We start from the raw sequence: 20,056 nt of genomic DNA, 5'->3' as shown, positions 1-20,056 counted from the left end.
TGGTATGATTCTTCGGCTAGAAGTTGTGGAAAAGACATAACGAGAAAGACTACATGTCGCCTATGTGACGTCACCCCATAAAGTTGACTTACCCGTGGTTTTCGCCAACCTCAACGATTTTGTCCTCTCCCTGAAAGAAGGCGGTGAAGTGCACCAAAGACACAGCCATGTTTAGCGGGATCCGTGAGCTAGTGTCCGTGTGCTAGTGGTGTTGACGTTTCAAACGCGTCGAAAGCAGCGAAGAGTTGTAGTCCACAAAGTGCTCTCACACAAAGTCTAACCGTATCAATCTTCTACCCGCTAAATTGTAGCATTCTTTACACGAAAAATTATATAAAAAATTCACAGACAACATATGTTCACATTCATGGCACAATTCAAACAGGATCAGAAAATAATTATTTTCTCCCATTCACTTGCATTGACGATTTTCCACCTAGAGGTCCAATGGGGTTAGCGGAAGGGGTGGGACTTACCAGCTCTATTTTAAGACATGAAGAATTTTTTTTCAAGGAAAAAAAATTTAAATATGTAATTTTGGTGTTCAAAGACGAGTTTTAAGGGATAAAATTGAGGACTTTAATCAAATTAATAGTAATTGTATATTAATGTATGCTTTTACTCAGGAAAGAATCCTGAAAAAAAAAGCTGTTTTAAACCATTTATAATAGTAAAAATAAATGTCTAGAGAACCAAATCAGCATATTAGAATGCTTTCTGAAGGATCATGTAAATTCAGCTTTGCCCAAAACAGGAATAAATTACATTTCAAAATATATTAAAATTGAAAAAAGTTTTTTTAAATGGTAATGGTTTTTTTAAATGTTTTTTTTTTTTTTTTTTAAATGCAAGTATACGGTGTACAGTATATATGCCAGTTATTACTTTCATTTGGGGCTTGAAGTATTCATGTTGGTGTGTGTTGGCGGTTAACACTAACCTGTGAGAGCATCGGTAGGATCTGGAGTCCAGTCCTCTGGATCACTTCCCTCATCTTCACTATCCTGTGTCTCCAAGGTAACAGGGTCAGTTCGAGAAAGCTCATTGGCAAGATCAGAACAACCCTCCCCGTCACCTGTCAGACTGCCCACTATCTGGCGCACAGTGTCCTCACGGGTTCTGTAATTTCCAACAATACAATAAAAGACTAACCACTTCAGTATTGGAACTGGTTTACAAAAAAGCACAACTTCCTTGAGATAGACGACACCAGTGCAGTTGACAAACCTGAGATACTTGCGAATGGGTTGGCAGGCCACTTGCAAGATGACCATGGAGGGGTCGAGCTCTCTTAGAGCTTTGATGGCTGAGATGTAAACAGTGATAATGTCAGATGTATGGACTCCTGAAGTGGGAAAAGAAAGGTAAAAGCATGGTTAATGTCAGAACATTTTTACACGAGTTCAGTATTCCGCGAGTGTGAAAATGGCCTGAATCACCGACCTGGATGCAGCAGTCGTGTTTCAAAGGCTGATTTGAGAGAGGCCAGAAGCTGCTGTCTCTGATTGGTCCTTTCCAGACAGAACTTAAGATCCTCAATGGCGGGAATAGACTCTGGAAAATCTGCAACAATTAAGCAGAGAAAAAAACAAATGAAATGAAAACAACTAGGATAAGATTACATGCAGTATATACGATTTCCTAGCATTAGCCCCGCTCGTTTGCAGGGTCCGCTTCATCTGAATTATCCGCACACACACATTGGATTTGACACAGGTTTTACGCCGGATGCCCTTTCTGTCTATCACACTCACACACACTCTTACGGCCAATTTGACATGTCTAATCCACCTAACCTGCATGTCTTTGGACTGTGTGGGAGAAAACGGAGCACCCGTAAGAAACTCATGTTGACACAGGAAAAATATGCAAACTCCACACAGAAAAGACTCAGACGGGACCTTCTTGCTGTGAGGCGACAGTGCTACCCACTGAGACCCCACTACAAGCCATAACATAACAAGCAGTATGCTACATAAATGGAGTTTCTTTCTCACCTCGTATGATGCTGAAGAGTTCTTCGATCCTCATGTTTACGTAGATACGGCAGAAAAACTGGTGCATGTGACAGTGCCAGCGCTGGAGGAGAGCATTGATTGGCTGACCCGTCTTGCCATCTGTGGTTGTGGCATCGTTGCCCACCTCTTCCACCTTACTGGCAAACACCCTGCTCAGCCATCCTAAAACCTGCCCCAACCACTGGAAACACAGTGATTAATTAGGCACTTTAACCTTTGTGGTTAACAGTTGTGGTCAAAGTTTACATGCACCTTGCAGAATTTGCAAAATGTTAATTATTTTTACACAACAAGAGGGATCATGAAAAATGCATGTTATTTTTTTTATTATTATTATTGAGAACTGTCCTGAATAAGATATTTTATAAAAAAATATGTTTACATATGGTCCACAAGACAATAATAGTTGAATTTATAAAAATGACCCCATTAAAAAGTTTACATACGCTTGATTCTTAATACGGTGTGTGGTCACCTGGATGATCCACAACTGTTTGTCCTGAACAACTGCCCACTGTTTTTCAGAAAAATCCTCCAGGTCCTGCAAATTCTTTGGTTTTCCAGCATCTTTGACCCTGCATATTTGAACCCTTTCCAGCAGTGACTGTATGATTTTGAGATCCATCTGATGCTCAAGAAGGAAACACGATGCATTAAGAGCCGGGCAGGGGGTGAAAACTTTTTCAATTTGAAAATAAGGATAAATGTTATCTATTTTGTCTGCTGGGAAGCATCCAAGTATCTTCTGTAGCTTCTGAAGGGTAGAACTAAATTAAAAAAATATAATCTTTAAACAAAATAAATTTTTCATCCTGATCTTCATCCTGTTCAAAAGTTTTCACCACCGGTTCTTAATGCCATCAGAAAACCATAAGACACATAGTATTAGGAATCAAGCGTATGCAAACTTTTGAAAGGGGTCAAACTTTTTTTTGTCTTGTGGACTATATGTAATTATTTTTTATGTAAATATCTTATTCAGGACAGTACTAAATAAAAAATAAAGCATTTGTTATGATCCCTCTTATTATGGAAAAATATTTAACTTTTTAGAGATTCTGCAAGGTATATGTAAACTTTTAACAACAACTGTACTTTTAAATAAAGTGCACCTATGATTTTTATGATGTATTGTTTTTTTTAACAAATTGACCATTTTTAATAGAAAATGTCTCTAATTTGTGTGATGGAATAATGAAGCTGAATATTATTTACTTATTAAATCTAGACAAGCACAACCTTTTATTATTAGTGGTATTTGTTAAATGTGTTGTATTTGCATGACTACTACTGTTCATACTTAAGGTCATGTAGCTGCTGATCATCCCCATACCCTCAATATTAAACTTTAGTTTATAATCCGCATTGTGGTTGAAGAGATCGGCTTTGAGGCAGTGATTTTTGCACAAGAGAGAACCACTAACATTTTTTCAAGAAAAGGTAAAAATGTTGTGTTTTTTTACTCATATTTGTTTTCATAACTTTAAAAGTTCAATAGTTTTGTGCAATGATTTCAATTAGCACACATCAGGATTTGCTCACGCTGAAGTCATGTTGGCCAAGGTTTTGTTAACTAATGGACATAATTAAAAAAATACATGGATAAAGTGACACATTTTGGATTCTTAATGGAATGTCGATACAAGTTTGAGTATCAACATGGTTAATGTTTCTGTAGTAGATCATATAAAAAATAAAATGTTTTCTGCAGTGTAACTGAATGAAAGTTGTGTACATCATTGAAGTCTGTGAGAAAAGAGCTCTCGTATTCTCCCCTGCAGCGCTGCTCCATCCTCTGCTCTATCAGCTGGTGCAGGATGCTGGTCACGGCCTCAGAGCTCACGCGTTCTAACAGCTGTAGTCTGGAGCTGAAATCACCAAACACATTTATTAAGGCGTTATATATCCCAGTACTCTACTGTTAATACAGTAATTGTTGTTTTAACAATGTGTGAACTGACATTACTGAGTGTCACCCATTTTACAAAAAAACAAATAAGAGCATGACTTGAGAGTGCACACTTTAACTGTGTGATGTAACCTATACGAATGTCCCGTATGAATTGTTGTTATAATTATATCATATATGATATAATTACATAATATCACACAAGCAAGAATGCTGTTTTTCCTGAATATGAGCATGATTGCAAATGTGATAAAGATTTATACAACAATTCAATAAATAAGTTAATATTGAAAGTTATATTTTAGACAGAATATTGTTTATAACATAGGTTTTTGCTCAATTTCACCAACAAAAATTGTTTCAAACCAAGCCACAACAGAACCGTTGTGTGACTTCAAGCAGAACACAACAGTGTTTCATTACTGAATGATTCTGCTTTTTTTTTTTTTAAGTTAGGTGAGTCAAAGATCCAATTACCTATTCTTAAAGACAGTAACTTTAAACAAATTGGTTGAATGAAATACCAGAAAATATTGAGATATCATTTTCGTCAATATCGCAAACTCCTAACTGAAGGTTCAAAATAATCATATTTATTTCCAGATCATTCCTTTAAACATGATGCCACATAGCAATGTGCCAAATGCAATAAACTATGTAACATACTGCAGTGAATATTGCATAATGTTATATAGTGTTTTAAAAAAATACTAGGATGTAGTAAGCATCTGTAGCTGAATCAGAATGGTACTTCTCTTCAACTCACAGTATGTGGCTGAGCTCTTGAAGCTGCTCTAGAGCTTCCTGACACCAACAAAGGTGAAGGAGGGCGGCACAGCCTGGACACAAACCGCCTACATTATGTTCTGCAGTGCCTTCCTCAGCCTCCACAGCTTCCCCTGCCTGACTCATGTGCACAGAGAATGTGCGGCTATAAAACTCCAACACACGCTCCTGCAGCACAGGTGGAGGAGAGAACAGGAGAATGGCACGAACGACAGAGAAAGCTCTCTCAGTCAGACCACGGGCCCCTGGACCACACAGACCCCCGCGGCTCTCATCCTGCCATGAGCCCAGTCTCTCAAGTCCACCTTGACAGAAAAAAAAGGGAGAGTATGATAGTATGACAGTAGACTCAGGAAACACTGGACACGTTAAAACTATTCAGATTTCACTTTATGGCATTATATCAATGGAAATGAATAACATAGTACTCCAAAATTCTCATTATTATAATGCAAAAAAACTCAGCAAATCAGCATAAAAAATAAAATCAGCATGAATTGTTGCATGCATAAGGAGTCTGACAACAGCCGGTATGATCCACACAGAGATCTGATCTCACAATCATCGAGTCTGTGATTACTTGAAGAAACTGAAAAAACAGATACTAAATCCAGAAGAACTGCAGCAACGTCTTCAAGATGCTTGAAGAAACAGACCTGCAAAGCTACCTGAGAAATGATGTGCTAGTGTACCAGGACAAAATGCTGTTTTAAACGCACTAAATATTGATTTGATTTAGTTAATAGAAGTGATAAATAAAATCTATTTATGATATTTTTTTGAAAGCATCCTCACTTTACAACATTTTTACACAAGTGTCTAAAACCTTTCACAGTACTGTAGTTTGCAGAAAGGTTTCTTCAAGCGTCTTGGAGACGTTGCTGTAGTTCTTCTGGATTAAGTCTGTTCGGTTTCTTCATGTAATCACAGACAAACTCGATGATGGTGAGATCAGATCTCTGCATGGAGCACCGGCTGTTGTAAGACTGCTTGTGCATACACTGGATACATACACATTGTAATCTCGCTTGATTATTACAATGAATGGCAAAATTAATGTTTGGAAATGTAAACTGATATTTTCTGTTGACACACTACAGCAAAATATATAAATAATTGGTTTAAAACATTTTTTGGGGGGTGAAAATACTAACGTGCCTAAGACTTTTGCACAGTAGTGTATCTGAAAATACAATTTATTCCCGTGTTGGCAAAACTGAATTTTCAGCATCTTTACTCCAGTCTTCAGTGTAACATGATCCTTCATCTTCAGATATCGTTCTAAAGAGCTGATCTACTGCTCAAGAAACATTTTTTATTATTATTATTATTATCATAGAAAGCTTTTGTAACATTATAAATGTCGTTACTGTCATTTTTTATTAATTAAATGCACCCTTGCTGAATAAAAGTATTAATTTCTTTAATTTCTTATCGGAACTAACTTATCTAACTTAATAAAAAACATAAAAAAAGCATACAATCAGGATACGTAAACTGACATCATACAATGTCAATGGGTCAGCAACAATATGCAAACCCTATACCTGTCTAACCCCCAAAACACAGGCTTTGCTAAAATATAGTTGTGACATACCAAGGAAAGGTTCCAGCTGTTGCAGAAGGTTTCTGAAGGCTTTAAGTAAAGCATTTGCCCTGTCCCTCTCCTGAGACTCCCCCTCTGGCTGCTTGAGCCCCGTCCAGAACTCAGGAGCAACAGATGTAGTCAAACGAACCTGCAGAGTCTCCAGCAGCCAACCCTCCACATACTGACCCAGTCCATGTCCACCCAGCAGGGCCATGGCATCACAGAGAACCTCATCTGTCAAAGCATTGGTTGGAACCAGAGGAGACACCTAAAGAGACACGGTTAGGTCACAGCTTTTGACACGCAAATGTACTTCAACAATACCATGCTATAACATGGTCATGTCAAAAATGATATTTGATACACTGCAGTATATTTACCACTCACCAGTGCAGATGTCACTGTGTCCCAGGCTGCTGACAGTCCCTGTGGCATTGTCTGCACCTCGTTCATTCCAACTAAGACTGTAAACAATAGTCATATATCCTGGGTTAAAGGTATATTGTTCGGTGCCGTTACCATGCGCGCATAGTCATTTTACTACGTGACTCAAATTTAGTGACAAAATGACATGATCAAAGCCATTCGAAAGATTGTCAACGGTTATTACACGGAGAAATTGTAGCGCTCTTCTTTAAACTCATGTCGCGCGTCGATGACGACATTGTCGATGCCGGAAGTTGTCTAAAATGGCAATGTTGTTAATAATAAAAGTAATAATAATTAGATACTTTGACACTGAATAAATGTGGGAGTTGCCCAATGTATTTGTATTTCCCTTGCAATTTTAATGTTCTGAATGTATTGTTTTTTGTTTGTTTGTTTTTTTAAATAATGAAAACAGTTTTTAATATAACTCTATTCTAAATTCTAAAATAAAAGTCCACGCAAACTGTCGTGGTGACGCTTCTTATGCGTTCCCATGGAAACAGGAGGGAGACTTGACTTAGCCGCTTTTGGAATGTTTTCTTTAAAGTTACTCCCCTCGCAGGTTTGCAGCATTTAACGCGCGTTAAAGTGTGTGGCTTGCGAATTCCAGAAACAGTTTACATCAGAAGGTACAACTAACTAACTGACTTCACTGCATGAAACGCTTTTAGTGTTAAAAACGAGTGCAGGCAGGCCTTTTCTTGTAGTTTTCGTGCTAACCTGCTAATCAGAATGACCCAGCAAGGAGCTGCGCTGCAAACCTACAACAATGAGCTTGTCAAATGTAAGTAACCATCGACCCAGATGTACTATTTTGCTGTCAAGGGAACATACATTTTCTTTTTCGTATATTTTTGTTTTGTTTTACTTGTATATACGTGTGATGGGTAGAAGGAACTTGAATGCAGCTAGTCTCCGTTGACATTTGCAGTCATTATACTAGCTTAGGAGTGATTAGAAGACTAGTGTGACACCTATAATGTATTGTGCCTTTCTTTGTCCTTTCCCTGATAGAACAACTGTTTGCTTTTAGCCAAGAAGACATCTGAGCGTTTGTGAGAGACATCAATATGATCTCCTTTGAAGCTGGAGAAACAGAATCTATTCAATTAACGTTACATTCAGTAGCCTTAAAAAGTATTTGGACACCTGTAACGTTATGTCATTGTCACTGCATTCGATAACAAAATATCAAACCACTGGAATGAAGTTAGTTCTCTTCAATTAACACAGGTGTCCAGCAGAAAAACCACGGGTGTATTTCATTACATGAACTAAGAACATGATTCACCAATATTCAACAAGCAGAAAGTGCCACAGGATTTTTCAACTTTATTTTGAGCCGTTTAACTGTTGTAGTTTAGTGATTTAAAATGAATACAACACAATTTGCAAAATGTTCCTCTTGGGGGGAAAAGGGTTCTTTTTATTTTTAAGAGTTAGTTATTGTCCAGATACTTTTTAGGGCAACTGTACCCACCCACAACTTTTGCTCAAAAGTTTAGTATTTGTATTTAATATTGTTATGCTTCTTCTTCTCTTCTTTTTTTTTTTTTTTACATTTTAGAGGGTTTGTTTTGTTTTCAGATTTGTGTTGTAGTTTTAAACTTTTTGGTTATATATACAGCACTGTGCAAAAGTCTTAGGCACGTTAGTATTTTCACCTCCAAAAAATGGTTTTAAGCCAGTTATTTATATCTTTTGCTGTTGTGTGTCAGTTTTACATTTCCAAACATTCATTTTGCCATTAATTGTAATAATCCAGCAAGATTTTTGTATGCACAAGCAGTCTGACAACAGCCGATATGATCCACACGGAGATCTGATCTCACAATCATCGAGTCTGTCTGTGATTACATGAAGAAACCTAAAAAACTGAGACAGACTAAATCCAGAAGAACTGCGGCAACGTCTCCAAGACGTTTCTTAAAGAAACAGACGTAAAAAGCTACCTGAAAAACTATGTGCAAGTGTACCTGGACAAAAGCTGTTTTAAACGCAAAGGGTGATCACACCAAAATGTTGATTTGATATAGTTAAAATAAGTTAATTGATAGATAAAATCTATTTATGACATTATTTTTGAAAGCATCCTCACTTTACAAAATTTTTACACAAGTGTCTAAAACTTTTCACAGTACTGTAGTTTGTAGAAAGGTTTCTTCAAGCGTCTTGGAGACGTTGCTGCAGTTCTTCTGGATTTAGTCTGTCTCAGTTTTTTTGGTTTCTTCATGCAATCTCACTGGATTATTAGAATTAATGGCAAAATAAATGTTTAGAAATGTAAACTGATATTTTCTACTGACGCAATATACGGAAATGTATAGGCTAAATAACTGGCTTAAAACCATTTTTGGAGGGTGAAAATACTAACGTGCCTAAGACTTTGCACAGTATATATATATATATATATATATATATATATATGTATATGTGTGTGTGTTTAGTTTAATTTATTGATTTATAAAGCACATTTAAAAACAACAGATATTGAAACTAAAGTGATGTACAAGAAATATAAAACACAATTAAAACATGAATAATTAAAACAAATTTTTATATAAATAAATATATATCACGTTACTGGACTGTTTGAATTGGTGTTTGATCCTGTTCTTTATTGCACAAATCAGTAGGAAGAACTGCTGAGCAAGCCCTCATCAGCAACTTATACACACTCCCTCTCAGTTATCACAACATGAATGTAAAGAAACACAAACAAAACACTGATTAAACATATTTTAGATGTGCCTGGAGCTGCCTCTTTTTAAAGAACTGGCCCTTTTCATCTTCCTCACTTTTCTCAGGTATAGAGGAGCTGTGCTCTAAAAGAGAAGATCTAAACCGGCTGATCCAACAGGAGGAAGCAGAGAAAACTCGTCTTCAGCATGACATCCGTGTGCTGACAGAGAAGCTGAGTCGCGTGAACGAGAGCCTGGCACGCCGTCTCAGTGCCCGCGCTGACTTTGACCGCACCATCGCAGAGACAGAGGCTGCCTACATGAAGGTAAGGACACAATCAACTTGTTTGATATATCATGTTGTCTTCATGAAGAGTGACCAGAAAAAAATAAAACTAGCTTTATTAATGTTGCACAGGTGAGACCTTCATCTGTGTCCTTTTTTTTTCTCTCTTTTTTTTTTGTCGACCAATTTTTTTGCCAAGCCCAGTGCCGATATCTTAAATGAAACTTATACAACATTTATAAAATGAATGGAGTGAATTACTTAAATGATGACAACACTAATGTTGTTAGTTGGCCAGGCTAAATTATTAGCTGATATTGTCTCAAAATGGCCAGATGTTGGCTGATAAATATTGTATTGTGTTTTCATCATGAATCTTTTGTTTATTAGTCGACCACTGTAAGTGTTTTTTCCTCCAATGTGCAGTGCTAATGTTAATATCTGATATCTAGCAGGATGGCCGATAAAATTAGTTGTGTACTTTAATTTTATGTATGTATGTGTATGTGTGTGTGTATATATATATATATATATATATATATATATACACACACACACACACACACACACATATATATACAGTATATATATATATATATATATATATATATATATATATATATATATATATATATATATATATATATATATATACTATATTTATATATATAAATATAAATGGCAAATGGAATGGAACAAATGCATATATAACAAACTATAGGAGTTGAATCCAGTACTAAGTCAAGGAGCTACATATTATTATTATTATTTTGTAAATAGATATGACCAGGTTATATATACGAGATGTTGAATTGAACATTCAAGACTCACTCATTCGTATTTATTGAAAGGGGAAGAGAAACTGGTTTGTGATTTGTGTAAGATTTTTTTGAGTGTAAAACATTTTAATAGAGTGCCCATTTTTAAATGACATTAGAAAACGTTTTTTTTTTTTATTCAGAAAATGTATTAATGGACATTTTTAACAAGGTTTCTCCTGGAATATTTTTTTAATTTCTATCATATATTAAATTGAATGATTCGATGTAAATGCGATTTATTACTGTTGTGGTTATTGGTATATACTTATGTATATCTCCGTATTTTTTTTTTTTTTTAAGACAAAATTGTTAGATTATTGTAAACAATGTATTGAAGTGATATTGTTGTAATCATAACTGTTTTAAACTTGAAATACTGTTGATTGCCATGAATAAAGCCATTGCTGCTATGGTGTTTAATCATAAATAAATAAATAAATGAATAATATAAAAGTGTATGTATGTGTATATATATTTAAAAAGTTTTGGTTAGTAAGATAAAAAAAAAGGAATTAATACATTTATGTGACAATGTGACAGAAGATATTTAATTTGTTACAACATCTATTTCAAACTTTATATTCATCAGAGAATAAAAAGTACAAAAGGCAATATGCAAGAATGTGCAATTTTAACATTGATAATACTGAAATGTTCCTTGAGCTCCAAACAGCACATTTTGAGCATAATATATAATGCTATACATTTTCTTTATAAATATATTATCTGTTTTTGTTTTCAGGGTTATCCTTAGACAAATTAAGGACTTACAGTATAAGGGTCTTAAATCAGATTATGTTATGGCATTAAATGTTGCATGCATTGCAAAAAAATTATATATTCCTGGCTATTCCTGTTTTCTTATACAAATATCTAAACATCTTTGATGCATTTACCTGATATGCAAATGCAAGTTTTTAAATTTGAGTTTGAAGATAATTTGAATTAAGTTTAAGCTTAAAACACATATCTGTCAATGAATAATAAAACCTTCCCTTTTAATGAAGTAGATTTTTTTGAGACCCTTGGCAGATTTTTGTTTTTAGCACACTCACTGCATTTTCTGGAAAACAAGACAAAAGGACTGAGGAAGAACATTACTTTTTTTTGCAGTGTGATCAGAAGATACAGTGAAAGTTAAGTCCATATGCTTGTGGTTGAGAGCAGAGGTATTCCAGCTAGTTTTCTTACTAAAATGAATTAAAAATGAATGGACATATGTTGGAAGTTTTATTGTCAGACATGTTCCTAATACAACTTATTAGGTTTCGCCATAGACATTTACATTTAGTGAACATATTGACGTATTGTATTTGCTTCAATTTTCTTTACACGATCTTAAAAGGGTTTTTAAAAAATCTTTCAGAAACCTTTTGTTTTTTTTTAGCAGTACAATTATTTTTAAATAACAATGCTAGTGTGTTGTGTGGACAGCCACCACATTTCAGACTAATTAATCTGAATGATACAACTGAGCCAACCAAAGAAGTAGGGCAACATGCAGAGGTTAGTTAGTTACACAAAGAAAATGTGTGTTTATGGTTTGAACAAATCCCTTGTCTGTCTTTCTCAGATTCTTGAAAGCTCTCAGACACTGTTGAGCGTTTTGAAGAAGGAAACTGGGAATCTGACCAAAGCCACTGAACCAAGAAGCAGCAAAGATCATTGATAAATACTGAATTTTTCCATTCTCCCAGTCCTTTCATTTGTCTATATTCCATTCATCTCCTATCTCTTCTTTCATCTTTACCAGCAACCTTTACCACACAACATCAGAGTGTAACTTGTCATTCTTATCAGGAAGCTGTGTATGTAAAGTGTATAGATTTGTAATAATGTTTTGATATATGATTAGTGTTTAATGTAATGCTTTTATTTAAATGTAATGTTTTAATAAATCAAATTAACAAGTTATCTGTTTGATGTTATTTAAAGGGCTATAAAGGGAATTTCTGTTTGTAAATAAATAATATCTCAAGACAAAGTGTGAAAACTCCGCAACCTTCATCTGTTTATTGAATATTTCCTTTGTGTTTTACATTTTTTCCCCTCTGAGTTCATCAAAACCAAATTGTACATTTAATATTCTCTTGATGCAGAAAACAGAAAGAATGAGAAAAAGTTCTGACAAACTAGTACATTTGACAAAAAGTACATTAACCACCAGAGCAATGAGCAGCTTGATTGGAGTTACAGTAACTAATGAAACACTTAAAGTTGCATTACATTTTGTAAGACACAAAAGCAATAGTTCCCAACCCTCTAAATGTCTAATGCATCCCTCAAGAATATTTGATGTTTGCTAAGAACATCTGGAGGATCTACTGTATATAGACTGGGATTGTAAGCGAGTGCTAAAGTGACATACTGCAGAACTAGAATGTAAGATTTGGTTGAATTCTAACACTTGGTGAAATAGCTTTATTTCCAGTTTTTTTTTTCTTAAATAAAAATTGCCTTTAATTATAATATATAAAAAATCATGGGTTCAAATTTTTGTTCAGACAGGCAGCAAAAATCAGATTTTTTTTTTCTTTTTTTCCAAATACACTACTATTCAAAAGTCTGAGGTCAATAAGATTTTTTTTTTTTTAATGTTTTGAAAGTCTCATGCTCACCAAGGCTGCATTTATTTAATTAAAAATACAGGAAAACAGAACGAAACAGTGATATTATATATATTATTGCAACTTAAAATAATTGTTTTCTGTTTTAATATATTTTATTCCTGTTATGGCAAAGCTGAATTTCAGCAGCCATTATTACAGTCCTTCAGTGTCAAGTGATCTTTCAGAAATCATTCTAATATGCTGATTTGGTGCTCAAGTAACATTTCTACTTTTCAATGTTAAAACAGTTGAGCTGCTTAATATTTTTGTGGAAACCCTGATACTTTTTTTCTTACTTTTTTAACAATGTAAAAGTCTTTACTGTCACTTCTGATACATTTTTTGCTGAATAAAAGTTTTAAATTATTTCAAAAATCGCATTGACCGCAGAATGTTTGAAAGGTAGTATATGCTTAGTAGTCAATGTCATGCTCCCAGTGAACACAGATTATCATTTTTATTAAATAAATTATAATATGAAAGTGATTTTAGATTACTTAAAGGCATTATTCCAACCAACTCTCAAAACTTAACTGCATCAGGTGCAAAATAAAGCAAAAGCAAAGACAGTGCAAATGAATTAATACAAAAGCATAGGACTAAGATGCTGTCTTATCAACACTCATGTAATTTTGTACATGATGTCAAATTATCAAAAGAATTATCCTGAAACACCTCAGTGCTACCGTTTGCCCCTTTGACTAAAAATATGAAAAAGTGGTAAAAGAGATCAAATAAATTATGAAAACTTAATCCTGGAGTGTACAAACTATACATCAATACTGGTCGGAAAGGCCGAGGAGACAAGTGAGCCGATACACCAAAGCCATTTAACAGACATGACACACTCAAGTCAGTTGGCATTGTGTGTATTTAGTCTTCATGTTTCACACACACACACATGCTTACAGCGTGTCCACTCAAAAATCCACAAAATAATGTTTCCTACCTTCATTACTAAAACTGACCGCTCCCATTTGTACTGCAAAAATGTCCAGTTCAGAACACATAAGGATCTAAACTTCAGCATGATTATTGATAAAACTGATGCACCAGTTAGTAACACTGTGCTTAAAATGGCATACTAAAACAATCTCAGATCCTAAATCTCACAAAACCTGCCAAGAACATTTCCAGGTCATATTTCATCCCAAAAATGTATACATTCTATTTTGCTTAAACAGTATTTTAAGGATTATTAGGAGGCAAATAATTAGGTACATCCAGTCTCACCGAAATTGTCATTACCGTAACGTGAACATTTAATAATGCAATAATAAAAAAATTTTATTACATATAGGAGTGTTTTGTTTTTGTTTTTTTACTGTAATGCAGTTAGCCAGATTATGAATAATGTAAGCCAGATTATGAACAATGGGGAAAACAACTCACACGTATTACGGTAATAAGAATTTCGGAGGAAAACATGCTTAAATGTCATGGAAATAATGTCAGAATGATGGTCCTAAAAACAGGCATCATTTTAATATGTTTTTCTTACAATTTTTTTTTTTGGAGGGGGTCAAATGTAACCCGGGCATGTCTTCACAGGATTGACTTGAATTTATAATTGCGTTTGTGATCCAAATCATGACCAAGCATTTTTATGTATATTTGTGTAATCAATCAATTATTTTACCATGGAAAAGCAAAACAGAATGAATTTGCTTAACCAGCTCACTCAATTCAGCAATTAAGAGCTGCTCTTCAAAAAAAAAAAACTGATCTAGAATCACCAAGTCAACACTAACATGTTGTTAGTATTTCAGTTGTATAGTATATCGGTCTGTGCATTAGAAATGTCTACCTTGAAACACAGACATACAAAAGGAAACATGAAACTAAAGTGGACGAATTCTATAGTTAGGGAGTCAATACAGACCTACACATGCACATACAAAAACATCACATAGAACAAGGATTGTGGCACCCTTTCACCAGTCATACATAAACAAGTCACTTATTTCATTTTTTGTTGCTTCACCCTCTTATTGTCCTCTTTCTGGAGTCCTATTACACACACTCAAGTTTCCTTCTCTATTTAAAGGACAAGTCTTTCATCTTTCACTCTTTTAGAAATTTGGTCACTTTCATGAGGTGAGTATTACTGTACATACGTAGAGCAAGTACGTGATGGAAGAGTGAAATTTAAGAGCGGAATGGCTATTCAAGCCATTTTCCACGTTAACACAGTCCATCACGATCACAATCGGTGGCAACAGGAGGTCAGATGTGTGTGACACATCCGCTACGTGGATCAGCGGTGAGGAAAACCCTGCTGTTGACGCTGATGGCGTACGGCCACGGAATACGAAATGTACGTTTACGTGCTGGTTGCTACTGGTCCCCAATGTTCTGGAAGTTTTTTCTTTGCATCCAGGCTGGTGCTGGCAGGCAGTGGTTGGTCCCGTATCTTCCCTACGTCTGGAAGGTTTAGAAGTAGAGGGCTGGTTCACTGCTGAAGTCTGACAGAGAAGAGCTATCAGCAGGTGTCAGCTGGTGAACAACAACAACAAAGACAAAGTTAATCAATAGGTTTAATTCCATGGTTGTCTTATGTATTATAGGTGAAATGATAGGTGATGATTTGATTATGGTTGTTGACTAAATGAAGTAATGCATGATGAAATCTGAACTTTTGTTACAGGTCAATTTACAATTTTACTGTCACTCAGGGGTGTGTATATTAAACATATTTCAGGATTCTTTGACGAATAATTTCAAAAGAACAGCATTTACGAGAAACAGAAATCTATAGTAACATTATAAATGTATTTACTGTTACTTTTGATGAATCATTGCTAAATAAAAGTCTTAACTGTTGCTCAGGGGTTTGTTTGACTCCGAAGTATTAAACTTTGGTGTGTAACTTGTCTTAAACTGTTTGTGCTACAAACATACAGTAAAAAAAAAAAAAAAAAAACTCAAACCATAAGGTTTGTTGAAGAGCTTTGTCCAAAGCTGATAAAATGGTAATACATCTCTGATCACTAATATTAGTCAAATAATTAGTTAAATAACTGTCTATCCCATAAACTCTAAAAATATTGGTAGCAATCTCACAATTCATACTCTACATTCAAGTTTTTTTTTAGATGTTCTTGTTTTTATTTATTTATTTAATAAACAGTAAAGAGTTTTAATACTGTACTTTTTTGGTTATCGGCAATAATTCTTAACATATATAATGTTTAATTCTACAGTATACATATATATATAATTATATATATATATATATATATATTATATACACAATTTATTTTTCTGCAAAAAAAGGAATATATTATTTATATAAATATATGGCCAATATTATTACAATTTAAAATACCTGTTTTCTATTTTAATATATTTAAAAATGGCATTAATTCCTGTGATGCTAAAGCTGAATTTTCAGTAGTCATTATATCAGTCTTCAGTGTCACATGATCCTTCAGGAATCATTCTGTTTTTTTTTTTAAGTTTCATATTAAACATAATTGCTTAGTATGCTTATTTTCGTGGAAACCCTGATGCTTTTTTCAAGATTCCTTGATTAACAGAAAGTAAAAAAAAACAGCATTTATGCGAAACAGAAATCAATTGCAACATTATAAATGTATTTACTGTCACTTTTGATGAATGTAATGCATCATTGCTGAATAAAAGTATTATTATTATTTTTTTTTTTAAATCTGACCCCAAGCTGTTGAATGGTAGTGTGTTTCTTGTTTGCAGTTGTGCTTAAATGTTTCTATGGTTCTCTATTGTGAACGAGAGACACTGCTGTATTCCATGGACACACAGAACAATAATTTATGAGAGTCACTTGTGCATTTTAATGCAGTTGTCATTACCATAGAGGCCACAGAAAATTGAGGGAGGGCTATTTTCACTTGGGCCCATGATAAACCACCCAGAACACCCAAGCAACTAGCAAGCAATGCCAAATAGAGAACACTGTACACGAACAGGGACCAGTCACATTTTCTACTCATTTTACACTGTATATATTTATTTATTTTTTGTTTTGTTTTACCATGACCCCCTCTGTACTCTGTGAAGTGTCTTCCTCCCGGTGAGCTGACTCATCGAGCTTGTGTTCTTGCCAGGCGTTAAACTCCACTGAGTGTTTGGGTGTGTAACTGGACAGATCTGAGGACACGAGAAGAAAGATATTAATCAATGTCAAAACAGACTGAAAAATCATCACAGAAACTATACTTCATCTAAAAATATTTTAGACATATAATTGCAATTATGTACATTTTTATATTATAACATTTTTATATACACCTTCCCTTGTACCTTTACATATATGTTGACTTCTTAAATGTTCAAATTTGTTGTTATTTGTTTCTGCAAAATATCTTTGTCAACTACCCAAATGCAATAAATGTAACACCTCATTACTGACCAGCAGGTGTCAACACTGTTCATATGTAGAGCCATAGAGCTTTATTGTAATGATGAAGGTGATCTGTTCTAAACACTGAGAGATCAGCCCAACAAATCATCCTCACCTCATTTCACCTTCATTTCAACAAGCATCTCTACAATACTAAACATGAATCATTATTTTATATCTACTATGGATTCATCAAACTGACCCCACTTCCTGTAAGACCACAATAAACAGGTCCCAATTTGCATCCTATTTATCAATCCAAGAGTTGCATCCCAAAAGATATATAGGACGAAAGGTGTGGATAAAAATAGGATGTGAACCGAATCCATTTCCTGTTCACCTCATTCATGGTTTCTGTGCCTTCCTCTCATTCTATCCCTTTCCTGTCATTCTTCTCATCTTACTAACCTGTGGTGTTGTTGGAGTGAGTGGGTGAGCTGGTGTAGCTGGCACGAGGAATGCTTATCCTCCCTGCAATGATCCCTCCATCATCTTCTCCTCTTTTTTCCTCTCCTTCCTCCTCTTCCTCTCCGCTCTCCCATGCGCTGTTCTCGGACGGGTATTCAAATGTGCTCTGTAGGCTGGACTCGTTGAAGGATATTTTTAACTGTGGTGGAGACAGAGGACAGTTTGTTAGGTTTCAGACCTGCACGCAATCTGCAAATGCAAAACTTCAAATAATGCTATGAAGATTTCCACAAGAGTTTGAACGGATACTGAAGGAAATGTCCAGCAGATCTGTGAACTCTTTCGATACTACGTTTGACCAAGACTTAGATACTAAGGCAAAGTGTGACAACTTTGATTAAGGTAAAATATAGGACAGTTATGAGTTTTTGGTCACTACATAATTATCCAATTTGTGTTATTTTGTAGTTTAAAGAAACCTAAAATTACTTTATTAGAAAAAATGAAGTATGAGTGTGTCCAAACTTGTATATGGCTCTATGGCAGGTCCTGACCAAAACAAATATTTGTTTAGCAAAACTTTACCAGGCCTGTGCACCTGATGTATTTATCTACACCATGGACCTATGGAAACAAATGGAGGCATTTGTTTGACTATGCACATAATGCAAACGAAAGGGAAATTGTGGGTCAAAAATTAAGCATTAACAGAGAACATAGTTTCCTTATTGCTTTATTTGTTAATCCATATTATGATTTATTTAAGCTTGTCTGATAATCTCAGTCAGTCATGGTCATAAATGTTGACACGCAAATCGATTGGGAAACTCAAATGAACTCAGAGCACCTTTTTGGAAGTGGTGTGACGGTATCGTATCATAGTTCTTTCAAATATAATGTAGCATTGAATGATTACCATATCATTCACCATCATTATTATTACTGGACCCACTTTATAAGTGTCTTTAACTATGTATTAACATTTAAATGAATAATTGAATAGAATTGCACTTATTGTGTACATTCATGTTTTTACATTGTACTTGTATTTAATACCGGCATGTAATTACAGCTGTAATTCATTTCTGTAGTTGCTTCAGTAATTACACTGTTGACCTTACCCCTTAACCCACACTTAAAACTAAACATAAGAAATGTATCCCTGGCCTTTATCCACATCCTACCTCAATAGCTGCAAAAGTGGTCTGTAATATAACATGAACACAAGAATGTCATACAGACTTAAGGACTGGCTTCTTTAAAAAACAATCACTTTGAAACCACCATGAACACCCTAGCATTCACATTTTAACGTATTCAGGACTCCATAGCAACGCTTTGGCAACCACTTACAACACCTTAACATTACGTTAATCTTATTAAGGACTTATCAGACAAATAAATACTGTTGTCTGATTCAAACTCAACGTGAAGGGCCACTAGAAGATATTATACCCATAGGTATGCATGTAGTGTCCAAAGCACCCTAGTGAGAGTCACCTGGTCAACGTCTGTGCCCTGGCCCTTGTGTATCAGCGCTGTCCTAAATATACTCTAATCTCAATCACATGTCCTTACTCGACTACATATAAGCAAGCTTATTTTACAAAGGATGTGAACATGGCCTTACATGGCACGCCCATCAAAACGACCGGACAAAGGCCGCACATAATTGGGTGATGTTTATTTGGTGTAATAAACGTAACCTTATATACCCTCTTATATACCATGATCATGATCACACACATATGTGTATGTGTGTGCGTGTGTGTGTGTGTGTGTGTGTGTGTGTTTCGAAACTACCATTTTTAATGTTTTTGAAAGACGTCTCTTATGCTCATCAAGCCTGCATTTATTTAATCAAAAATACAGAAAAATAAGTAAAATTGTGGAAAGTTTTTATAATAAAAAAAAAATGGTTTTCTATTTTACTATACTTTAAAATGTAATTTATTCCTGATCAAGGCTGAATTTTCATCAGCCATTACTCCAGTCTTCAGTGTCATATTATCTTTCAGAAATCATTCTAATATGATGATTTGATACTCAGTTATTATCAATGTTGGAAACATTTGTGCTGCTTACTATTATTTGGAACCTGTGATGCTTTTTTTCAGGATTTATTTATAACTAAAAA

The 20,056-nt window shown here is 34.8% G+C and overlaps 3 protein-coding genes across 3 annotated transcripts in view; 1 reads left to right on the top strand and 2 right to left on the bottom strand.

Moving 5' to 3' along the window:
• The window catches only part of anapc2 (anaphase promoting complex subunit 2), a 23,840-nt gene extending 16,853 nt beyond the window's left edge, over positions 1–6,987 (bottom strand). The window contains exons 1-8 of the mRNA XM_081365691.1: positions 6,689–6,987; positions 6,311–6,569; positions 4,694–5,018; positions 3,754–3,886; positions 1,998–2,199; positions 1,444–1,563; positions 1,228–1,345; positions 941–1,119 (exon numbers count right to left, since the gene is read on the bottom strand). Coding sequence (XP_081221817.1) covers positions 941–1,119; positions 1,228–1,345; positions 1,444–1,563; positions 1,998–2,199; positions 3,754–3,886; positions 4,694–5,018; positions 6,311–6,569; positions 6,689–6,754 — 1,402 coding nt within the window. The 5' untranslated portion in view covers positions 6,755–6,987. The remainder of the gene's footprint in view (positions 1–940; positions 1,120–1,227; positions 1,346–1,443; positions 1,564–1,997; positions 2,200–3,753; positions 3,887–4,693; positions 5,019–6,310; positions 6,570–6,688) is intronic.
• A 216-nt stretch (positions 6,988–7,203) lies between these two features.
• Positions 7,204–12,515, top strand: ssna1 (Sjogren syndrome nuclear autoantigen 1). The gene is made up of 3 exons (XM_081365026.1): positions 7,204–7,514; positions 9,538–9,737; positions 12,092–12,515. The coding sequence occupies exons 1-3, from the start codon at positions 7,463–7,465 to the stop codon at positions 12,185–12,187; spliced, it is 348 nt and encodes a 115-aa protein (XP_081221152.1). The 5' UTR covers positions 7,204–7,462; the 3' UTR covers positions 12,188–12,515.
• A 544-nt stretch (positions 12,516–13,059) lies between these two features.
• Positions 13,060–20,056, bottom strand: part of tprn (taperin) — a 30,577-nt gene continuing 23,580 nt past the window's right edge. The window contains exons 2-4 of the mRNA XM_081365025.1: positions 17,920–18,118; positions 17,143–17,258; positions 13,060–15,623 (exon numbers count right to left, since the gene is read on the bottom strand). Of these exons, the coding sequence (XP_081221151.1) occupies positions 15,561–15,623; positions 17,143–17,258; positions 17,920–18,118 (378 nt within the window). The 3' untranslated portion in view covers positions 13,060–15,560. The remainder of the gene's footprint in view (positions 15,624–17,142; positions 17,259–17,919; positions 18,119–20,056) is intronic.

Source organism: Scardinius erythrophthalmus, assembly GCF_964197995.2.
Source record: "Scardinius erythrophthalmus genome assembly, chromosome: 5".
Lineage (NCBI taxonomy): Eukaryota > Metazoa > Chordata > Actinopteri > Cypriniformes > Leuciscidae > Scardinius > Scardinius erythrophthalmus.
The sequence above is the reverse complement of the archived record's forward strand: the minus strand, read 5'-3'. Positions and strand labels throughout refer to the sequence as shown.

Coding starts and splice junctions, on each gene's coding strand:
- ssna1 (XM_081365026.1), top strand. CDS start 7,463: ATGACCCAGCAAGGAGCTGCGCTGCAAACCTACAACAATGAGCTTGTC. Junction 7,515..9,537: donor CAACAATGAGCTTGTCAAAT/GTAAGTAACCAT, acceptor CACTTTTCTCAG/GTATAGAGGAGCTGTGCTCT. Junction 9,738..12,091: donor CAGAGGCTGCCTACATGAAG/GTAAGGACACAA, acceptor TGTCTTTCTCAG/ATTCTTGAAAGCTCTCAGAC.